General features: G+C 47.0%; 7 protein-coding genes across 7 annotated transcripts; 5 read left to right on the top strand and 2 right to left on the bottom strand.

Moving 5' to 3' along the window:
- Positions 1 to 1555: 1555 nt before the first annotated feature.
- On the top strand, positions 1556 to 3812 carry GGS22DRAFT_42482 (acid protease). The gene is made up of 2 exons (XM_047967057.1): positions 1556 to 2448; positions 2588 to 3812. Exons 1-2 carry the CDS (start codon positions 1635 to 1637, stop codon positions 3721 to 3723), a joined length of 1950 nt encoding a protein of 649 aa, XP_047816766.1. The 5' UTR covers positions 1556 to 1634; the 3' UTR covers positions 3724 to 3812.
- A 2343-nt stretch (positions 3813 to 6155) lies between these two features.
- On the top strand, positions 6156 to 7666 carry GGS22DRAFT_169100 (uncharacterized protein; the record flags this gene model as incomplete). Its single annotated transcript, XM_047962261.1, has 1 exon — positions 6156 to 7666. A coding segment is annotated over exon 1 (577 nt), but the record flags the coding sequence as incomplete, so codon positions are not given.
- A 1689-nt stretch (positions 7667 to 9355) lies between these two features.
- On the top strand, positions 9356 to 10704 carry GGS22DRAFT_190907 (uncharacterized protein; the record flags this gene model as incomplete). Its single annotated transcript, XM_047965050.1, has 5 exons — positions 9356 to 9505; positions 9566 to 9693; positions 9741 to 9840; positions 9910 to 10048; positions 10106 to 10704. The coding sequence occupies 5 exons, from the start codon at positions 9356 to 9358 to the stop codon at positions 10702 to 10704; spliced, it is 1116 nt and encodes a 371-aa protein (XP_047816764.1).
- A 256-nt stretch (positions 10705 to 10960) lies between these two features.
- On the bottom strand, positions 10961 to 11566 carry GGS22DRAFT_195640 (Cerato-ulmin hydrophobin family). The gene has a single exon (XM_047965701.1). The coding sequence runs from the start codon at positions 11440 to 11442 to the stop codon at positions 11143 to 11145; it is 300 nt and encodes a 99-aa protein (XP_047816763.1). The 5' UTR covers positions 11443 to 11566; the 3' UTR covers positions 10961 to 11142.
- A 2790-nt stretch (positions 11567 to 14356) lies between these two features.
- On the bottom strand, positions 14357 to 16383 carry GGS22DRAFT_42439 (26S proteasome subunit P45). Its single transcript, XM_047967056.1, has 4 exons — positions 15832 to 16383; positions 15347 to 15762; positions 14654 to 15288; positions 14357 to 14591 (listed from the first exon to the last, which is right to left on the bottom strand). The coding sequence occupies exons 1-4, from the start codon at positions 16161 to 16163 to the stop codon at positions 14571 to 14573; spliced, it is 1404 nt and encodes a 467-aa protein (XP_047816762.1). The 5' UTR covers positions 16164 to 16383; the 3' UTR covers positions 14357 to 14570.
- A 507-nt stretch (positions 16384 to 16890) lies between these two features.
- On the top strand, positions 16891 to 17531 carry GGS22DRAFT_190904 (putative caffeine-induced death protein Cid2; the record flags this gene model as incomplete). The annotated part of the gene is made up of 2 exons (XM_047965049.1): positions 16891 to 16957; positions 17014 to 17531. 2 exons carry the CDS (start codon positions 16891 to 16893, stop codon positions 17529 to 17531), a joined length of 585 nt encoding a protein of 194 aa, XP_047816761.1.
- A 718-nt stretch (positions 17532 to 18249) lies between these two features.
- Positions 18250 to 21063, top strand: GGS22DRAFT_42425 (N-terminal acetyltransferase A, auxiliary subunit). The gene is made up of 3 exons (XM_047967055.1): positions 18250 to 19245; positions 19301 to 20434; positions 20485 to 21063. The coding sequence occupies exons 1-3, from the start codon at positions 18342 to 18344 to the stop codon at positions 20928 to 20930; spliced, it is 2484 nt and encodes an 827-aa protein (XP_047816760.1). The 5' UTR covers positions 18250 to 18341; the 3' UTR covers positions 20931 to 21063.
- The last annotated feature ends 286 nt before the right edge of the window (positions 21064 to 21349 follow it).

Here is a 21349-nt window from a genome sequence, read left to right as displayed (position 1 = left end):
TCTCTATACCATATATCGCCATTGTATATTATAAATTCGGTATATAAGAATGAAAAAGCTCATGTGGAGGAGGAAATAACACTGAAGCTTTATGAAGCTTTGTTGTGATTGGCTTATTGGGGCTTGAAAGTGGGGGGCGCTAAATCGACAGAATCTTCGGGCCTCATGGGATAAGGACCGGGGGTAATAATTGGGGTGAACCGGACTTGTTAATTCGATGCAATAGGGCACCGATGATCAGATGTAATCTGCATGAAGTTTCGCCTCTTTTCGCCAGCTGGAAGGATTTGCATACGAGCGGCAGAAAGGCCGCAACCGCCGAATATAATTCGTAGATTTCGGCTGCAGCGAGTTTCCCTCCTCTTCGAGCCTTAATATGAAACTTGAAGATGTCTCGTCCGAATGCACTCGTTAACTTTATGTTCGGGTAAGCCAAGCAGAGACTCAACTTCATGATCTCGAAATTAGTCCTCAATCTAGGTATGCGATTACTCGCACTTCGCACTCTTCGAGCTTTCGAACGCCGAGATTAAGCCTTTCCTACCTGTGTGTGCTAAAGCTACCAAACTGACGATTAAATAGGTACAGTGCATTAGTGGTATACTACTAGGTATGGTATAATACCGACCTCCTATATAGCGGGTTGGTAAGGTCATGGTAGCGATATATCATCGACCAACTAAGCCTGATCAGGCTTGAGATGCGGCGTCTCAGGCTAGGCAAAAAAAAAAAAAAGAAAAAAAAAAAGTCCTGAACCCACCAGCCCACCAGCCCACCTGTCAGCCCTAATCAAACAGGTATCGATGGAACCTCGAGCCGTTTAAGCTTTCCTTTAATAACTACCTAGCTACCTAATAGTTCTCATGCGATAGATTCAAAACTACCTAGAGTTGAATACCGAAGGCTTCAGTACCTATCTAGGTGGTCAAAGAACTCATGGTCACGATCTAGACAGTCCAACAGCTCCGCGATGTTAGCATATTAACCTTATTTTCCCTCCGCAAAGTCATCTCAGCCTTAAAATCTTAACTTTCAAGATGAGAAAATCCCCAAGAGAACCAACCACCCTTGCGCGATGTTCAATTTCAGTCCCCGTCCACCGCATTAAAGAGGCGCAGCTAAGCTCTCTGTCGAGTAGGCTTTAAGGACTTCATTGACACGATTTCGTTAGTGGAAAGCTGATGATGGTCTTCGCCAAGTTTGGTTTAGGGGGTCCAGCATTCGGATCCCCCAAAGACCTTACATTTCAGGTATTGGTAAAAATAGTGGGACGTGACCCTGGCAAGTCTCACGATCCACAGCCTCATCTCCTGAATTTGGGTTTGGCCTGGTCTAGTGGTATGGCGGCTGCTTTCCGTAAGCGCTCGAGAGTCCTACGCTGCAGAATACAAGCTACGATGGATCTATGTACTGTACAAGCGTATTGTACAAGGCGGATCGTGTCCCTAGTCGAGACCGGTCGTCCATCGGTATAGCGGTGCTCATACCTAGGTATTCACTTCTCTCATTCTTTCTCTGATGTTGATCAAATCTTTCCTTCTTCCTTCTTTTGATCGCGACGTCGAGTGCCGTCTCGCACCAATCCGCCAAACTGCGTGTGACTCGCACCACACCTTTGTGTGTTGTCCATAACCATGGCTTTCTCTCCTCTCTCTTTACCCATTTCACTCATTTCATATCTAGCTATCTTTAGACCTGTTCATGGAGCTACAGCGCCGGTTGCCGCAACGTGGTCCGATTCGACATACGGTCCGGACGGTCCTTGGCCGGCAGTGGAGGTGACATTGGGCGATGACCAGACGATAGCACTATACCCGGGACGGGAATTCCAGAGTTTCCTTCTCACCACCGATTATTGTAACCAGAACAGGACTTTATGTTATGCCAACCAGGCCGGTCTCTACAATGACGCCCAGTCCCAAGTAGATGCCACCGGCTCTACAGGACACATTCAATTCCAGTCGGGTTCTGATTATATGGCCGGAGTTGATATACGAGGCCAACCGACGAATTCGTGGATCGATAACATGAAATTTGGTGGATCAACAATCGCAAATGTTTCTCTAGCTCTACTTAATCAATCCTACATGGCATACCCGAATGGCCAGTGGTATCCCCTGACTGTGGGCTGCTTGGGAATAGGAGCACCTGACACAGTGAACCAGTCGTTCTCGAACAGCTATGGGCCAGCAATCAACGCGAGTCTTATCCCGGGATATCTATGGGCACATAACAAGACCGCATCCAACTCTTTTGGTATGCATATTGGCTCGGCAAATCCCAAAATGCCCGGGTCGTTCTATTTTGGCGGTTATGATCAGAATCGAATTGTAGGAGACGTTCTATCGTATCAGGACGACTATACGAAAGATATCACCTTGAAGGATATCACAATCAAGGTGGTAGACGGCTCTTCCCCGTGGCAGTTTGAGTCACTAGGTGGTCTCTGTAAGTGTTATTAAACTCTCAGTTCGTCCTTTTTTAGCTTCTCTCATGGAACCTGAACCTCATTAAATAACCGCTCCATGTATATGTTTGAGACACCTATTTCATTCCTATAAGGGTGCAAATGCTAATTGTGTTCAAGTGTCATCGGGCAACTCGTCTATCACCTCTGGGGGCCTTCAGGTTTCCGTCGATGGCTGCTCCCCCTACTTATCGCTCCCCAAGTCGACATGTGATGCCATTGCGAAAAATCTACCTGTCACATACAATGAAGGCCTCGGCCTATATTACTGGAATACCAACGAGCCAAAATACACACAAATTGTCAACTCAGCCTCTGTTTTGGAATTTGTTTTCATCGCTGACTCGAATACCAAGAATGTCTCTATCTCAGTGCCGTTCCGGCATCTGAATCTCACACTCACTGCGCCATTAGTCGATCAACCTACGCAGTATTTCCCTTGCTATACTGGACATTCTAAAGGTTACACACTTGGCCGTGCCTTCTTACAGGATGCATTCGTCGGCGCTAACTGGGGCACTAAATCATGGTGGCTCGCACAAGCACCCGGCCCTAACATTCCATCGGCAAATGTTGTTGAGTTGGCGAATGGAGGTGGAATTAAAGCTAGTACGAATGACTGGAAAGAATCGTGGTCTGGATCATGGACGGCTCTCACCCCGGAAGAAGCAAGTAGCTCATCTACAGTGAGCGCTCCAACTGCAACAAACACAGATTCCGTAGATTCGACCGGTCTTTCGACGGGAGCAAAAGCCGGAATTGGCGTTGGCGTTGGCATTGCAGGCTTAGCAGCACTTGGTGCTCTTGCTTTCTTTTTCATGCGCCGTCGCAAAGCAGCCGCCACCGAAGGAGCAGCGGCTAGTGCGGCGGCCCATTCTACGCCAGAACACGGATTCTACGCGCCCGTTAAGAATCCTACCTCTCCTGGGATGACTGATTCATCTACGATCACCTCAGGACAGCCACCGAATGCGATGATGTACAACCAGCAGTATGCACAGTATCCGCAACCATACCCACAACAATATCCTCAGCAGTATATGGAACAACCGTACGGGCAACAATACAGTACCGAGTTACCTGCCGTTGGAAATACACCAACAGAATTGCCTGGGTCGACGATATACGATCCGCATATGCTAGACAGCACTCAGATCAGCAGTCACGCATCTCCTCAACCAAGCCATGTATCGCCGCATTCGCCAAGCCACGGCACGGATCAGTCACAAGCACCCGGTCAATCTGGGCATATATAACAGCGGTATTGAGGGGGTTGGCGTTGAGGGGAAAGCTGGGAAATAGATTTTGGGCACCAAAAATTTCTATGCGATTAACCGTTTATTGCTTCGTCCTTGCTTCGTCTAGGACTTTTTCATATTCTGGGGTTACATACGATCTGCGCATAAAAATGCACGTCAGATTTTGGAATAGGGGTTAGCGACCATTGATACCATCTTGTTGGGCGGATTGGATCTTCATATCATATGACGGAATATTACAGTAATGGATGGCCATTGTTTTAAGGCAGGTTTGCATACCATAGCATAGCATAGGTAGATGCATATATGTATCAATTTTACTATTATTTATTACCTATTTTAGTCCATAACCTGGTTACATTTTGCTGAGTCTTGCACACCTTGAACGCAACGGAAGAACCGCGAGTGTTGCAGCGGGGGCACCCTATGATGTGTACCTAGTATGAGTTAAACATAGTGAGAATTATTAATATAATGTCTGTTTTAACTTTTGTTCATGTGTCATAAATAGCCGTTTGTAACACAGCTTCATTTAAATCATGACCTGGTTATCTTTGTAAAACCATGTGGTTGTAATTTACGGCATTCACGTGTCAGACTAGTACCTACCTAGGTAGGTACCTAGGTATTCTATCGCATCCACTGCTTTAGGGGCTTTCGTGTGCTAAACACAAAAATCTAGCCGCGATCGAAGCGGAGAAGAGGAATAATATCACCATCCAGTATTTCACTTAATAATAAACGCCGACACTCATTCTATGTACATATATCGTACGAAAAAAAAGAGGTTCCTTCAACAGCAGTTGAACTCGGACTTAAATCCACAGTGGAGTCGTGACCACGGGCTTCCTGGCCGTGCCATTCCGCTGGATATCGAAGTACAGTACAAGGACAAATCGCGGAATACTTCTCGTCTAGTTCTCTATCCCCTGCTCTGATAGACCCTGGTTCATCAAGCCACGAACCACACCATGACGTTTTCGCATTGGTCAGCTCGCACTTAAGACACCTTAAACGGTTGAAGAGGACGGGACGGACCTTACGCGAGACGGCAAGACAGACGAGGATCCTTATATCCACGCCGATGCCATGTACGCAGTACCAATCTCGGTTGGAGTATGTGAGAGATGGCGCTGGATGCAGGCAATATTAGGAAATTATTACAATAGCAGAATAGATCCGGTCAGCCGGTGAAGTCATCGTATGGCTATATCTCTCAAACCATGGGTTTTTCTCGTCGAGTTCTGCGAATACTGCTTAGTGGCAAGTACGTTATTTTTAGGTGACCCCGGCAACTGTACAACAACGGCACGGTTTGATATCATCGCAGCATGGGTTCTGTATTTTCGCTACTAGGTAGGGGTTTCCTGTGGCTGCGGCACGGCCCTGGGAGTTCCTTGGCAAGTTCAGCTGCTTGGGGTCCCTGTTCAACTGTTCAAGTACCATTAGCACGCTTCCCGCGCTGCCCGTGCTGCCCGTGTCTCTACTATGTAGTTGCCTGATTCCACATACATGCGGAATCGGGTATTCCTAATCAGGCACTTGCTGTGCATCGCTTAACAACCAGGTAATTCGCGCGTAGAGTTACCTTCGACCAAGAGCTGAAAGGCATTTATGAGGACAATAAAGACGAAACCTACCTAGACATACTAAAAGCATAATGGCATCCAGGTCGCGATGATAAGGCTCGTGGTAGTTAGAGCCAGACCAATCCCTCGGCCACACCGCGCTTGAACACCGCGATCTGGAGAGAGCCTTGCCTCAACCTCCTTTCGTGCGGGATATTAGCACGTCGTCGTTCCGCCTCTTTGTTTCCAATGCGTTGCAAGAATGGGGGTGTCTAGCAACTCAACGTTGCATCGATCCATTGACGGGTTGCGGTGTGTTGAAGTCTCAGCTTCCCCACGTATGTCGGTAGAACGAAGATGGTAATCGATCGTGTGACTATCGAATATCTCGATGGCGTCTGGAGGTTGTATTGAGGCTGACGATACTCTGGACAACTCGGAGCCTGATCTATTAGACATCAACAGTGCTCATTTGATCGTCGACGCAGCGTCATGACGTATATCATCACAGCCTTGTTCGGCTTTGCCTTCACTCGTGGCGTCGGAACTCGGACGATACCGGTTGTCTTATCTATGGTGTTGATGAGCAGCGTTTATGTGACACAACGTATAGGAGATGGTGGTCGGTGAAGAATCAACCACAAGAAGAAGCAACTTTTTTTATCTGAAAGTTGTCCGACTTGTTAACATGATTGTATTGTTGAATGGCCGTCGCATAGCAACATTGATCCCCGATTACCTACTAGGTAGGTAGGTAGGTATCGATCAAACCCTCGATTTTATGGTGTCCTAATACTGAAGGTATCGTGCATAGTGGCTCAGATACAACCGGCTATTCGGCGCATAGTATTCTGAGACATGAGTCAGTTACTGGTAGGTTGATGGCACCTCATTCCGAGATTAATATGAACGGACGGGTAAGTGCCTACTTAGTGAGACATTAGCCCTTATCGACACCAACACCTATATTTTCTAGGTGCTTGACAAGACGAGGGTCGCACTCGTCTTTGCGATTACAGCTTCATAATGTATTAGTCTCGGTATAGTCTCGGTATCATATATCTCGGGTCTACCTACGATCTAACTTAGAAACTTCCACTCAACCAACTGCGGTTGAATAATCCGATGGAATCCATTAACACTATCCATATACCCAACTTATTCTTAACGCGGAGACTTTTAGCAAGCCTTTAGCACAGAAGAATCATGATGCTGTAAACGACGCACAATAGCGCAGCCACTAAACTCGCTAGACGGCTCTCCTCCACACCACCATCATATTCGCGTCACGCCCACCCCGAAATCTACCTCAAGAGTCAACAAAGATTCCGTCAAGTTAAACTTCAATCAGTGGGTCATTGGAGCGCTCTTCATATAACTAGATGAACATGTCCAAGTGTTATCTTGTCCGAAAGGTTTACCTACCTACTATTACTGCGGTGCAGGTTAGAACCAGGCATATTATATACATCCTCAAGAGCTTGAGGAAACTTAGACATCAAATACCGGTATTTGGCGTAATTCTAATCTCGAACAATGCATAAAACCCTCCTCGTCATCGGCGTACTAGCCGCTTCCCCCGCAGTCCTAGCCGCCCGCCACCATGATTCCTCTTCGACCACCCGTGATCACCTCCTCACAGCCCGACAGACGGTAACGATCACCAGCACGGAAAACGGAAGCGGCACCACCACCGGCAGCAGCACTGATACCGCGTCTGGCAGCTCGGCCTCTGCTACTAGCTCGTCGATGTCTATGAGTACTACATCCGGAACCGAATCGGGTTCATCCACGTCCATGTCTATGTCTACTTCCACGATGACTTCATCCTCTCCAACCTCGTCAACGGGCTCCGCGTCAGGGACTTCATCCGGATCGTCGACTTCGGGCTCCATGACAACTTCCAGCATGTCCGGTGGTACTGGGGGCGCTACGGGAAGCACCGGCTCAAGCTCGAGCGGTACCCACAGCTCAACTCACTCCGGCTCCGGCTCTAGCGCGACAGTTAGCGAATCCACGGGCACAGCCACGGCGACAGTCGCCGGGGCGGCTAGACCTACGAGAGCTGCGCCTGCTGCAGCAGCCGCTGCCGGGTTCATTGCTGCTGTGATGATTTAATGGGGTGGTAGATATAGTACCTACCTACCTAGTAGTTTCCTCGTATTAATAGGTAAAGGAAAAGGAAACGGGAAAAGGGAAACGAACATCGGTAATGAATATCCTAATCACATGTATATACGCATCCACGTCATGATGTGGAAACTCACCATCGCTAAAAGTTGTAATGAGTAGTAGATACATAATGGGGGCTAGCTTGGCGGTGCAGTAGGATAGATAATCATCTCGCGCGCGTCACGGATGCGAAACCGTTCAACCCCTAAACACAGCACTATTCGTGTTTTATGTGACTTGAGAAGGTACCTATCTACTGGAAAAATTTATACCAGCGAGGTTTCGCGTGATTTCCACCATACCTAATAATTGACATCGCATCTGACTAAAGGAGTTGAAGTTCAATGCTATCAACATCCGTGGCCTCAACACTACGGTCCACGGGAAGCTTTACCGTGCTGGATGTAACCGAATCCTTATCCATCTATGTTTGACTAATGTAACGCGAAATTGACACGTACCTATCTACCTCTATCCAGACCTCGAACATGAACACGAACTAAGATCTGAAGTCCTTTTCGATTAGGTCGTATCAGGTGGACGGACAGATCGAATCTCGTTGCCGCTACCCCGTGGGGCAGCAGTCTGCCAGAAGATCCCGAATCCCGATAGCACTCGATTTCGGTTCTCCCCGTACCTAGTCTTATGTGGGGTCGCGTTTGCTAGTCTTGTTTAGCTAATAAGGGGGAAGAGGGAGAGTAAGGGTCGAGAATGTCATGACTAAGATTCGTCGATAAGTGCTCAGGATGTGTGCTGTATGTCGTTTGTTTTCTATGCGCCTATCATCTTATTAGACTTGATCCCGTTGGGCCGTGGTTTGCTTAGATATCTATGATGGCCTTAGATCTTTTTGATAATATTGGTAGATGCTACGGTTCGTTGAGTCCATTTATTGAGGTGGTTTATTTCGAGATAGTGTGAGTTGAGGTCGTTAGATTATCTGTTCTTGATGAGATAATGAGAGAGCCCCTCTCGCCCGTAATATGCTTACTATCTATTAGCCTACACACACATACGTGTTAGTAAGTCTTAGCAGCGACTAGCTAGTGTAGAAAACGATGGATGATCTATATAATGGGATTTATAGCTTCCTTCTAGTATCGTTCTAGCATACTTCTAGAAGTGTTCGGTTCCAGCTTGAATGAGTCGTGCCCCCCTGAATTAGTCGAAAGGGGTGTGAACTTTAATAGTGGGAGCCCACCATCCCATTGACCCGAGCTGGGCAAACCCGTGAGCCCGTAGTCGATTACTTACTAGGTAGTGGTTTTACCGGTCTTGGGACCGAGCCAGCAACTATAGAAGCTTTGCCATCTACTTCCCTTCAGACATGAATCATAAGATGATGTTTCCTCAATATCTATGCTCTCTAGTCTTATGCAACCACATTTGGACCTGGTCTGAGCTTTTGGACCTGACACTACCTATGTACCAGTTTGAGTTCAGTCCGTCTTGTATAGATCCCGACATGACCATATTTCCTCCTCCTCTCATAGGTGACCCCGAAGACTAATCAATCGCTGCCACTATGATTGTCTTCTCCCTCGATCCATATAGTTATCTAACAATGAAACGATCATATAGATACCGCTGCGATTTCCCCCAGAAAAAATATGGATTTACCCTCCATCTCAATGATTCTAAGGAATATTTTAGACCTTTACAGCTGGCCTGAGTGGGTTACCGTTTATTTACCTACGTTTATATATATCAGTCCGACCCGCTCATCCTCAAGCTTGTTGGTACACCTCAGTGGACGGATTTAGAGAGGAGCTTGCCTCAAACCCGTCAATGCAAAAACGATCACCACAACAATAAACGCTCCTGTCTTAATACCTGCCTATTAAACAAATATCCAATGGTTGGACTATTCTTATTTTAATATTGACACTATGGCTCCTGATCCTACCTTGGAAATCGTCGAGAGCTTCGTTCTCTTGTGGATCAGCTCAGCGATCATCGCGCTCCGGATGTGGGTACGAGTGGCTGCCGTTGGATGGACAGGCCTTTGGGCTGACGACTGGATAATGATCTTGGTAGTTGTAAGCCCTATTTTAAGCCATCTTAACTGGAGTATGTCGAATGGCTAATATTTCGTTAAGTTGACCTATTCCGCTCTGGCAGCGAGTACATACGTCGCACTCGTAACGTGTAAGGGTCTTGCCAACGACGATATGTCTCCTGATCAGCGCGAGTCTCTCGATCCCCAAGGCGAAGAGTACACTCTAAGGTAAGGCTTGTCTAGCAGGATGTGGAATGGAGACTGACATTATTTAGGGTTCTCGGTGCCAAAATCGAGATCGTATCGAGGGTCTTGTATACGGTGGTCCTGTGGTTGACGAAGGCAGCAATGCTGGCATTCTGCCGACGCCTTACCGTAAGTACCTAATTGATCTAGGTTTCATCATAATTTACATACCGGGGGGCTAATATTATGTCCTTATAGGAACGACTTGGAAAATACAAAACACGAATACGCGTCGGGTTTGCCTTACTCGCCGCCTCGTGGATAGCCGACTTCCTCATAACCATGTTCAACTGTAGACCGTTCCCTATGAATTGGCAGGTATATCCAGACCCAGGACGTATGTTATCCTCGCTAGAATATCTTTACGGTACTGGATGAAGCTAATCGTGCATAGCTACGTGCTACCCGGCCACCGCCCCCTACGGCCTATACGGCACTCTCAGTCTCAACATTATTACGAGCCTCTACGTCTTCTTCGTACCGCTCCCGATCCTATGGATGGCAAATATCAAGCTATGGAAGAAGATAGGATTGATCTTGCTTGTTTCGGCGAACTGCTTCGTCATAGCAGTGGCCATCCTGCGCGCGTACTTAATATTGTCAGCGCACACATCTGGCGCCAAACAGGCAAGCAGATGGGCCTACCGAGTCTGTTTCGTAGCGGTAGTGACGACGAATCTCCCCCTTCTATTCCCCCTCCTACGCCGATTGATGCATCCTGTAATGAAAGAAAGTCGGAGCACACAGCAGCGGCAGATCCGAACGATCACGGTATGGGAGCGCACAAGGGAGCGCACTAAAATGCACACCCGTCGGCCGTCACGAAAAGAGTGGAACGCTGGATTCTGCCCGGGGCTTTCTGAAGATGGCCGTTTAACCGGGCTGCGAAGTAATCTAGATGCAGCTATGTTCGATACTGGGATAGATGTTGGAAGCTCAGATAATGTCTCTAGGTCGGGAAAACCTGGAGATCAGCATAGAGAAACGGTGTAGACATGATAATTAGAGGTACCTAGTAGGTAACCAAGCACTCAGATACTTAGATAATAATCACAATGTTTAATGGTTCCATTTTCATGATACCATCAATATTCACATTGATGATTGAATAAGTAAGGACTTGTAAACATAAATTGTTGCTTTTGATGTTAAGGTCATTGCATACCAGTCTAAGTGCCTACCAGGTACATCCACGCCCATCACATCCATGAACCTTACGAGCTGATATACCATGGAAGTACCTATTAGAACCTTCCCAAGACCTGACAGTCTAAATCATCGTGTATGTCCTGAATGTATATTCCAACTCCCCGTAGCCGTGTATCCCAGGAGATCCGTATATCTTTTGAACCCAAGCCCCGTATTTAAAGATTGGCAATGGCGAAAAGCCTTAACAGTGTTTTCTTCTTGAACATGAAGAATAAGGTGTTTCTAATTAGTAACACCGGTAGGAGTCTGGCATAAGACATCTTGTCCCAGGACGGGTAGGACGCAGCAGCGTGCGCGCTGACCGATACCAGCGCACTCGGAAGAGAAGTTTGCAGCATCCGTGGGGACTGAAGGAGGGTTGGCGCAGTCCAGGTCTGCAACACCTAGGACGTCGGTCGCGCAACACTGGGATGTGCCGTAGAGGCCAGAGCAAGGGGTATATGTCTGTCGCTCCTCAACGGTGGGTGCGGCAACGGCAAGGCCGGCGAAGATGGTGGCTAGGGCTGCAGTGAAGAACTTCATGTTGCTTATTTAATTATGGCTTTATGTATAGGTTAGAGTAAAGTAGGTGAGTTGATAGGTAGGTAGAGCAGGAGGCGGGTAGTGAAAGCTGTTAAGTCTTGAGAGAGAGGCTTTGTGGGCGTTGGTATGTGAGGGTCTTTGTCTGATAGTTCATGTGATGGTTGATTCTGAGATGGGGGAGAAAGATCGGGACTTTATACTCTTGCCTACCATCACTGGTCTTCCCTTGTGCTCATACGAGCTCTTGTCCATCTGTTTACCTATCTCATGAATCGTTACTAGCTAATCTGATGACGAATAGGAGTGGGTTAATCTCCGCAAGCTCTACTTGCGTGTTTCATAAGAGCTTTGCTGGAGCTCTATAAAGACAAGGTTGAAGACAAGGTAAGCCTACTAGGTTCTAGGTACTGGGGTGTTGTGTTAGTAAATGTAGCTGGTCTGCTTGTGTAGCTGTGTAGTGAAGAGATTTAGCAAGCTCGTTGATCTTAAGATGAACTAGTATAACCTCCAGTTGCTAAACAAGGTGATGCCTTGTTGATCATCGTCATGGGTTGATTATAATTGTGACATCAAATGAAGACATCGAACTACGAATAGGAATGAGCCTCAATACCTATTTGGAAGTCATGGCCGACGCCCAGCTTATTGGGCTCGAATCTGAGCTACCAACCAGCCAACTTGCACAGCCGCCAAGGGGGTTCGTTTGCCACAGACAGCGCAGGTTACCTTCATGAAGAAAGCTTGCTCACAGCCCTATGCTAATGCAATTTGTGATATGTCCCTCGTTTAGATAAGAAGAACCATACCTGCCTGGCGGCCTATGTATCTTCATACCTAGATACATGGGTAGTATAATGATTTCGGGGAGGGTAGGGAGTAATCCCTCATTTAGCCTACTAACATAGGATCGGTCAACAACCTCATCTCAATCTTGTTAGGAATTATATGATCGAATATTCCGGTTATGGACAGGGTGCTTATAAGACGGGTCCCCGGACTCCACCGAGCAGGGGCTGAAGTACAACAGTGATGCGGCTGCAAGGGGTTGATAACAGGGTGTTGGACACCAACTGCCGACCCCAAGAATCGATCTTGTCATTGCGTAGTATTGTGTGATACTCATTACAGCATTGAGTTACTACGAGTGTGCTACCCTTCTTGCATCAAGGTGCGTGGAAGGCTCGATAGCTATTCGAGGGATCCTCGGAGATCTTCGCTGCTGAAGACCTCGTGTTAAAAAATAGAAATAAGGCGAGGAATCCTCAACTACCTCTTCAGCTATGCGTCGCCGGCTTATCATCCGCTGTAGCCCGGATCTTTTAGATTAATATGAAGAGTCATGGAGTATCTCCACCGGAGCCGCACTTGTATCATCATTAGCTCTAGTGGAGAGAAAGGTCCGAAGCTTGATGGAATCCGCATGAAACACAATTAAACCAGCTTACGGCTAGATTCCGATCATATATTTCAGGGGCAGAAGGAACAAGACTGCAAGATCAAATCGTAAAGCGAAGCGTGGCTGGGTGGCCGCCAGGGCTTCCAGTGCCGCGTGGTCCAGAAACGGAAAACTTGAAAAACAAGGAAAAAAGAGGAAAGAAGATCGCCGAGACACTTCCATATCGGGAACCAAACTTGGAACCTGGAGAGTTATATCAATGCGCTACTTAGCTACATCAGCAGTGGCAACAATTAGCTAGTAACAATAAGAACTTTATAATTATGACTTCAAGGTTGCTTATTTACCTACCTAGTAGTCGTGTGAGTAATTAAAGAATGGTCGTTGAAAGAGGAAGAGTTCTACCTAAGCTTAGCTCCAATGAGTGGAATGAGCATTTACCTACCTAGGTAGGTAGGTACCTGCAGCCTAGTACTAGATCCCACTGTAGGCACTTTCCTACTTCGATATTAACGTAGTACTAGGTATATGTACTAGGTAGGTAGGTACCTACTACCTTTTTACTTTTAGAATAAAAGCGAGCTGCACTTTCCCTGACCGTAAAAGCGTGACCGGAAATCGGTGCCGGTCTTGAGAACTCCGTCATCCATCCCGGGGTTCCACTTTTAGATCGATGCTCAACTCGAATCGAATCGTTTAGGGCTGGTCGTCCCTGCGTTCGTCGCCCAATAGTTTGGTAGCTTTAAGGTTACATTTAGATTCAAGCATTTCTAAAGAACATGTCATCCTAACCCTAAGTAATTTGTAAAGTGTTCCAAGTTTTCATCAGTCTCTGAAGCAGAATTGTACTATTAAAAGCTCCGATTTATAATGTGGCGTATTAAATAGGCACTTGTAGGAGCTTCGAAGCGATGTTACTTAGAACCCTACCAAGTTGTACGTCAAGAGCTATCATGGATGTTATATGCTTATTCAAAGAGGCGATTCATTTGGATATCTACCCCTTTAGTAAAGTACCGAATAGAAGGAACCTTAAAGCTAATGCACGTGTAATTTTTCTAATGATTTCACCTCGCATTAGTAGTAGTCACGATTCAACACAATCCTTCGCTAGTTAAGAAGATGAATGATGAAATAATCAATATATTATTAACTGACTAGAGGAAACATAATGTTAGTGCAAAAACGCGACAAGACATCGATTTCTCGCTGTTTTATTATCTCTTAGTGAGTTCTTATTGGTGGACTTTAACAATTGAAGTCTTGTTTGTGATGTTGTCATTGATGACGACTTTTGCAACATAACACTGATTCGGATACGCTTCCTTCCGTGCTTGATTACTCTAAGTAGGGTTCACAATGTGGATAAATAATTGTAGCTGTCGTCGCCGATTCCTATTTGTAGATAACATAGTTGGATTTCAAAATACCCACCGAGCCGACCTCACTGTCTCATTACTGTGACGGTTGTCTGGCGCGGTGAACACAACTACCTAGTACCTATGCAGTTAAGGTGTAGTAAGTAGTACGGATATGTCTACGCGAATCGACTAGGGATCTGATAGCTCGAGCAACACTTATAGGTCGAGGTTGAGGGTGGGGGGACGGGAAGATGATAGCAGTCGGCGAACCATCTCGATTCGATGAGGCACGTCTAATTATGTTACATATTTCCTCTAGGCTGTCAAGGCAATCTCTATCCCATGACTGCCTTTCGCTTCACCTAAGAAACTTATGCGTAGAAGTTGACGGTCTGCAAAGTAATGTTAGCTTAGAACGATCCACGAGAATAGAATGGATAGCAATTAGACTCACCTCCTTCTTCTTGGCTTGCACTTCAGCGATCGCATCCACATAGTGCTCGTGGCTGATCTTGTTTTTCCCCATCCTCAAAGCGATCATACCAGCCTCAACACACACCGCCTTCAGCATGGCACCGCCAAATTCATCCGTACTTCGAGCCAGTTCGTTCCAGTTAACGCTTGCGTCTACCTTCATTTTGCGCGAGTGAATCTTAAGAATCTGAGCTCTCGCTTCCTCGTTAGGTAGCGGGAATTCAATCTTTCGGTCTAGACGACCTGATCGTAATAGGGCGGGGTCGAGGACATCGACACGGTTTGTGGCAGCCAAAACCTTGATGCGATCATCTGAGGCAAAGCCATCGAGTTGGTTTAGCAGCTCAAGCATGGTTCGTTGGACTTCTCTGTCACCACTCTTCTCGCTGTCGAAACGCTTGGTGCCCACGGCATCAAGCTCGTCGATGAAGATGATGGCCGGGGCCTTCTCCTTAGCCAATGCGAAACAATCTCGGACTAGCTTAGCACCATCTCCGATAAACATCTGGACTAATTGCGGTCCGGCTAATTTCAGGAATGTGGCATCGGTTTGGGCGGCGCAGGCTCGAGCTAAGAGGGTTTTACCTGTTCCCGGTGGTCCATACATTAGGGCACCTGTTGCAGCATTGTTAGCAATAAGATTTGCGACGCTAGGGATCTGCAATCAATGAACCTTTGGGGGCCTTGATGCCAATCTTCTTGAATCGATCCGCCTCCTTCATAGGCCAGACGATGGCCTCAACGAGTTCCTCTATTTGCTTATCTAAGCCACCAACATCACTGTACTTCTCGGTTGGTTTCTCGTCAACCTCCATAGCTTTCACACGGCTGTCATATTCGGCAGGTAGGGTATCAAGGATTAGGTACGAGTCCTTGTTAACACCTATGAGATCGCCCGGCTTGAGGGTTTCCGGGTCGACGAGGCCGATCAAGGGTAGGAAGATGGTTTGTCTAGTGGATGTTTTGATGACGGCGGACTTGCCCACCCTAGTGGCATCGAGATCGATGTTGGCGCCTTCTTCGGATGATTCGGCGGTAGGATCAAGATCGAGAAGCTCAACGACGTTACCAACGAGATAAGGCAATTGACTTGGGAATAGTTAGCAAGCTGAGCTGAAGGGTTAGAAGTTCTAGATATTAGAGTGTAGTAAGACGAACCGATTATTTGCGATCTTCTCCTCGTTCTCCTTGATTCTCTCGGCCATGGTCGCCTTCTCGTGCGATAACCGTTGGAACTCGCTCTTCATGATTCTAGCATCATTCTCTAGTAGTCGTTTTCGGGTCTTCAGGTCTTCTGTGGTGAGACCTAAGGTTTCCTCGTCTAGAATCTCCTCCTCTTCTGGTTCGGCATCCTTCATCACGGCATCACCATCGCGGTTAACGTTGCCATTGCCGTCCTTTGGTGCGTCGTCGCCTCGTCCGTCCTTCTTATCCTTACCATCGTCGGACCCGCGGCGCTCGAGGCCCTCCATATCTTGGGTACTCGACATGATGGATCTGTGGATATGGCGTTGATGGAGAAACAGAAACGAAAGGAGATGCTAGATATTTTCTGCGAATGTTGGAAGGAGTGCGCGTTTAGTTTGTGTAGACGCTTTTCAATTATGGGAATAGTCGGTTTATTGCGTTAACTGGTGGATGAATTTGATGTTTGTAATTCTGAAGTGTTGAACCTTGCTAGGTGAGGTGATGAAATGGAGCTTCTAAAACGTAAAGCTTCGGTACCTGGTAATGGTACAAAATATTGGGGCGAGGCTAGCGCTTGCAGGTAGGTACCCGTGGTACCTTGTAGCTTCCCCAGGCAGGCGTGTCGCGTAATCAGCCTGATGCATTAAATGAGGTCTTATCTTCCTGGTCATCTGGAATATCTAGACACTTTAGTTGCATATTCCTATATGACTGTTTCTAGGAGTGACAAAGCACAAGATCCACTTTCTCCAATCCATCATTCAACATTCGAACTTCTAAACTCCGTCATCACTTGCAATCTACAATTCCTAACTGGAATACCTTTTGATAACAACACAACCTATCACGGCTACTTAGAGAGTTGTAGATCAGAAATGATTGTATAGCTCCATTAAATTAGTCTATAGACTAAGATATAATAAGCTCAAATATCTCATCCTGGCTGGAATACTTTGGTCTCGAAGACCGGCTCCGACGGATGCCGTCGATGCGAGGAGTGTCTCCGAGAGACCAGCCTCTCGCGATACCATGGCCGAACCATCTGTTCAGCCACACCTGACGCCGCAGTTTTGCTTCTCGACTATAGCCCTTAGAGGTGTGCCCTCCATGTTGGTAACTATTGTTTGAGTTCAAGCGCTTACCGTTCGCAAGACTTCCTCCGGATATCTCGTGGCGCAATAGACGATTCAATAACGCAAAACCTCAATGCTCTAGTGACGCCTTCTAAGTCGGGCTTTGACCCTGCTTCAACCTCCGTGCGGATCCCGCGAGGGCCTGATCGGATTATCGATCCTGAAGCATGTCAGGCATTCAAGAATAAGGTCTTGTTCCCTTCATGGCAGGCAAGATCAGATGTCTTGACTTACTGCGCGTATGTAGCGACCAGTCCAGATCCAGACGACCCCGAGGTTGGTCTACGAGAGACTGAAACGGAGAAAAACCGCGAGCGAGTAATCGATGAGAGATTAGATCCATATTCTGCACGATACTTCCCCCGGGAACCTCGCACGGAGCAACTAGCGAACCTTCTTCGACAAGAAAGAGGTGTCGAAAACATCGTCCGTTCTCGAACGTGGGGCTTAGTACGGGAACGGTGCGGAGATAGCTTCCTTGATGCCGAGGAAGCTCTTAATCGCTGGAGGACAGAAAGGGAACGTCGTGGTAAATAACATAGACCGGGAAAAGTGTTCTAAGCGAATTCTATATATATCGGTGGCTTCACATATCGTGGAGTGGGTAAGTACTTTAGTATCTTCCTACTCCGTGTCCTCATATTGGCCACACCGGTACCCTCACCACTACAATGTAATATACCAAACCATATAAGCTGCAATCCATCCTTTATTTATCCAGCTAGTGACGGCACCATATATCTAGATTCCACGTATCATATGCTCCCTAAGTACCCAAATACCCCACATTAGGATATTCACTAGTCGATAGGTGAGTAAACCGCATATAAAAATAAGTGACCTAGGTAAGGATTCTTTAGTTGCATTTATTGATCGGTCAATTATCGGTAGAATTAAAGCTCTATCTAGTATGTATTTTTTTTACTTGTCGTATTTCGTACCCGAATGACATCCCACTTTACCACCGCTAAAAGTATTCCGTAGGCAATCGCAAAGCTCCGAGCTCCAACTTATTCCGCCTACAACCTGTCACAAAAAAACAAATACACAACCAAATTCCACGCCGTCGTTATTTGAAGTTGGCTGCATATCTCCAGATACCTCCAATAGTTCAATTATTGAACTTCGCGTGAAGGTACCATTTTGAGGTTAGCATAACGTTACCATGTATACCTAATCTTACCAGCTATATCGTAGTTAAATATCTTGAATTAGCTCACTAACGAGACCAAGTTCCATAGTAACCCTGAAACCAGAACATTCCACGCCCAAAGAATACCATCCACGAGACTACCGGTGCCGCTTCATGTGAGGCTTTGGTGGGGGAGTCACTCATAAATATCGACCATGCCACAACCACTCAGCTCGAAAGAGAACTCTCTCTTTCGGCAGGTCATCCGCAACTATGAAGACAAACAGTACAAGAGGGGCTTGAAGGCGGCCGAGCAGATCCTTAAGAAGAACCCTAAGCACGGTGATACGATGGCCATGAAAGCATTGATCATCAACCAACAGGGCAAGACGGAGGAAGCATTCGCGTTAGGAAAGGAGGCCTTAACAGCCGACATGAAATCTCACATATGTTGGCATGTTTATGGATTGTTATACCGACACCAGAAAAACTTCGAGGAGGCTATCAAGGCCTACAAGTTCGCCCTGAAACTGGAACCCGAATCCCATCAGATCCAGAGAGACCTTGCCTTCCTCCAAGTTCAAATGCGCGACTATCAAGGCTACATACATAGCAGAACCTCTATGCTTCAGGCCAGGCCCCAGTTAAGGCAGAACTGGACTGCGCTTGCAGTTGCGCAGCACCTAGCTGGTAATCTTTCCCAGGCCGAAAAGGTCCTGACTACCTACGAAGAGTCCTTGAAGGTACCACCGTCCAAGACCGATTACGAGAACTCGGAGGCTGTTATGTACAAGAATTCTATAATTGCCGAGATGCAGGACTACCAGAAAGCCCTGGATCACCTAGAGTCCGTTGCAAAGTATAATCTTGACCGCTTAGCCGTCATGGAACTCCGTGCCGAGTATCTGTCGAAACTAGACAGAAAGGAAGAGGCAGCAGACGCCTATCGTGCCCTACTGGATCGTAATCCGGAACATCCCGACTACTACACCCGCCTTGTGAATGTTTTAGGCATTGATTCTAGCGACTATGCAGCTAAAAGGGCTATATACGATGAATACGCGGAAAAGAACCCTCGTTCCGACGCTGCTAAACGATTACCCCTAGACTTCCTCGTCGGTGAGTGTCGTAGAATCTGTCTTTCTTAGCCTGCGAAGCGCTTATAGGTTTTTAGGTGACGATTTCCGAGAAGCAGCCCAAAGCTACTTAACACTGATGTTAGATAAGGGGGTTCCTTCAACCTTTGCAAATCTTAAGCATCTCTATACTGATTCATCCAAACGAGATACTCTCGGGTCCTTAGCCCACGAGTATCTCGAATCAAAACGTACTTCTTCCGGCGAGAATATAACCGCGAATGGAGATGCATTAAAGGGGGAGCCAGCAGCATTGTACTACCTTGCGCAGCATTACAATTACCATCTAAGTCGTGATCTCGCGAAGGCGATGGAATTCGTTAATAAGGGGATCGAATTATCACCTGACAATGTCGAATTCCATATGACCAAGGCCAGGATATGGAAACACTACGGCAACAGCCAAAAAGCTTCGGAGACTATGGACCAGGCACGTCAACTTGATCTCAAGGATCGATACATCAACACCAAGGCGGCGAAATACCAACTTCGAAACAACGAGAGTGAGGCTGCTTTGAAGACGATGGGTCTTTTCACGAGGAATGATACAACTGGTGGTCCTCTGAACGATCTACTGGAAATGCAGAGTGTGTGGTACCTGACAGAAGACGGGGAAGCATGGGTGCGCAACAGAAACATCGGGCTGGCCCTCAAGCGATTTCATTCCGTCTACAATATCTTTGAGGTATGGCAAGAGGATCAATTTGACTTCCACAGCTTTTCATTGCGAAAAGGCCAAATCCGTGCATACGTGGATATGATTCGATGGGAGGACCATATTCGTGAGCATCCATTCTACACCCGTGCCGCCCTCGGCGCCATTGCGATATACGTGAGTATGTATGATAGCACTCAGGCGATCAATGGCGTAGGTGGATCTGCGGGCGCCAACGGAGACGACGCCGCGGAAAGGAAGAAAGCTGCCAAGAAAGCCAAGAAGGAGGCGCAAAAAGCCGAGCGAGAAGCAGTCGAGAGAGCCGCCAAGCAGGACCCTAACAAATCAAAAGCCTCCGCTGAGCCTATCAAGAGGGATGATGACCCTCATGGATTCCGACTCGTTTCGACAACCGAGCCCTTGGCCGAAGCGACAAAATTCCTCGCCCCTATTCTTCAATACAGTCCTAAGTACATCGATGGGCAAATTGCCGGTTTCGAGGTTTTCATTCGAAGAGGTAATGTCAGAGATCGTGATTTGTGTGAGTTCACATGCTAACATCGTTAGAAAAATACCTCCTCGCCCTTCGATGCCTGAATGCCGCATTGGTAATAGATCCAGATCATCCCGCAGTCCACGAACAGGTTGTCCGATTCCGTCAAATTCTCAACGAGAAGCTCGGATCTCTACCTCCCAAGGTTGTTGAAGTATTGAAGTCTGGATTCACCGCCATAGACGCCTCGGCAGACCTCAAGAAGTTCAATGCCGATTTCCATGAAAAGCATAAGGACAGCGCTGAACACGTTATCTCCCATTTCAAGATAGAGAGGTTGCTAGGAGAAGACAAGACAAAGAACGAGAAGGATCTCGCGGGAGTCCTCAACCTGAAGGATATCCAGTATGACCAGGCAACAGAAGCTCTGGCTCTCTTGGAGCAATGGCGCAGTAATGAGGCTGAAGCTTTTAAGAAGGCAGCCCATGAGAAGTGGCCGGAGGTTACCGCATTTGCGTGATAGATCCTCAACAGGGGGCACGCCGTATTATGAAACGATTCGGCATTTATCATCCCTCGTCATCTTTCCATTATTTCATCTATCATCGGACCCCTTTCACGAAAGCATGAGGAGGATCAGGGCGACAGACAATGCATTGCATCATATTCCCGGCAGGACAGGGGAGGTGTGAGTATGTCAGGCTTGCATAATCCCGCGCTGGGCATGGGCTGGAGAGGAAAGAATCAAAAAGAAAAAGGCGAATAGACAGCGGGTTTGCGCTGTGTTACATGTGCGGGGGCGTAGCTAGGTGTGGTTCTCGAAAGGGGACTTTTTCAAATAGGCACATAAAATGAGAAAGTGGTTGATTAAATGTTTATTTGATTCTGCTATTTATGTGAGGTTTGCTGGTAAATGCAGTACCGGACCTTAAAAGTGTA

The sequence above is a fragment of the Annulohypoxylon maeteangense genome (genome assembly GCF_022496945.1).
Source record: "Annulohypoxylon maeteangense strain CBS 123835 unplaced genomic scaffold GGS22scaffold_14, whole genome shotgun sequence".
Taxonomy (NCBI): Eukaryota; Fungi; Ascomycota; class Sordariomycetes; order Xylariales; family Hypoxylaceae; genus Annulohypoxylon; species Annulohypoxylon maeteangense.
Note: the sequence above shows the minus strand (reverse complement) of the source record. Positions and strands in the feature narration are given on the sequence as shown.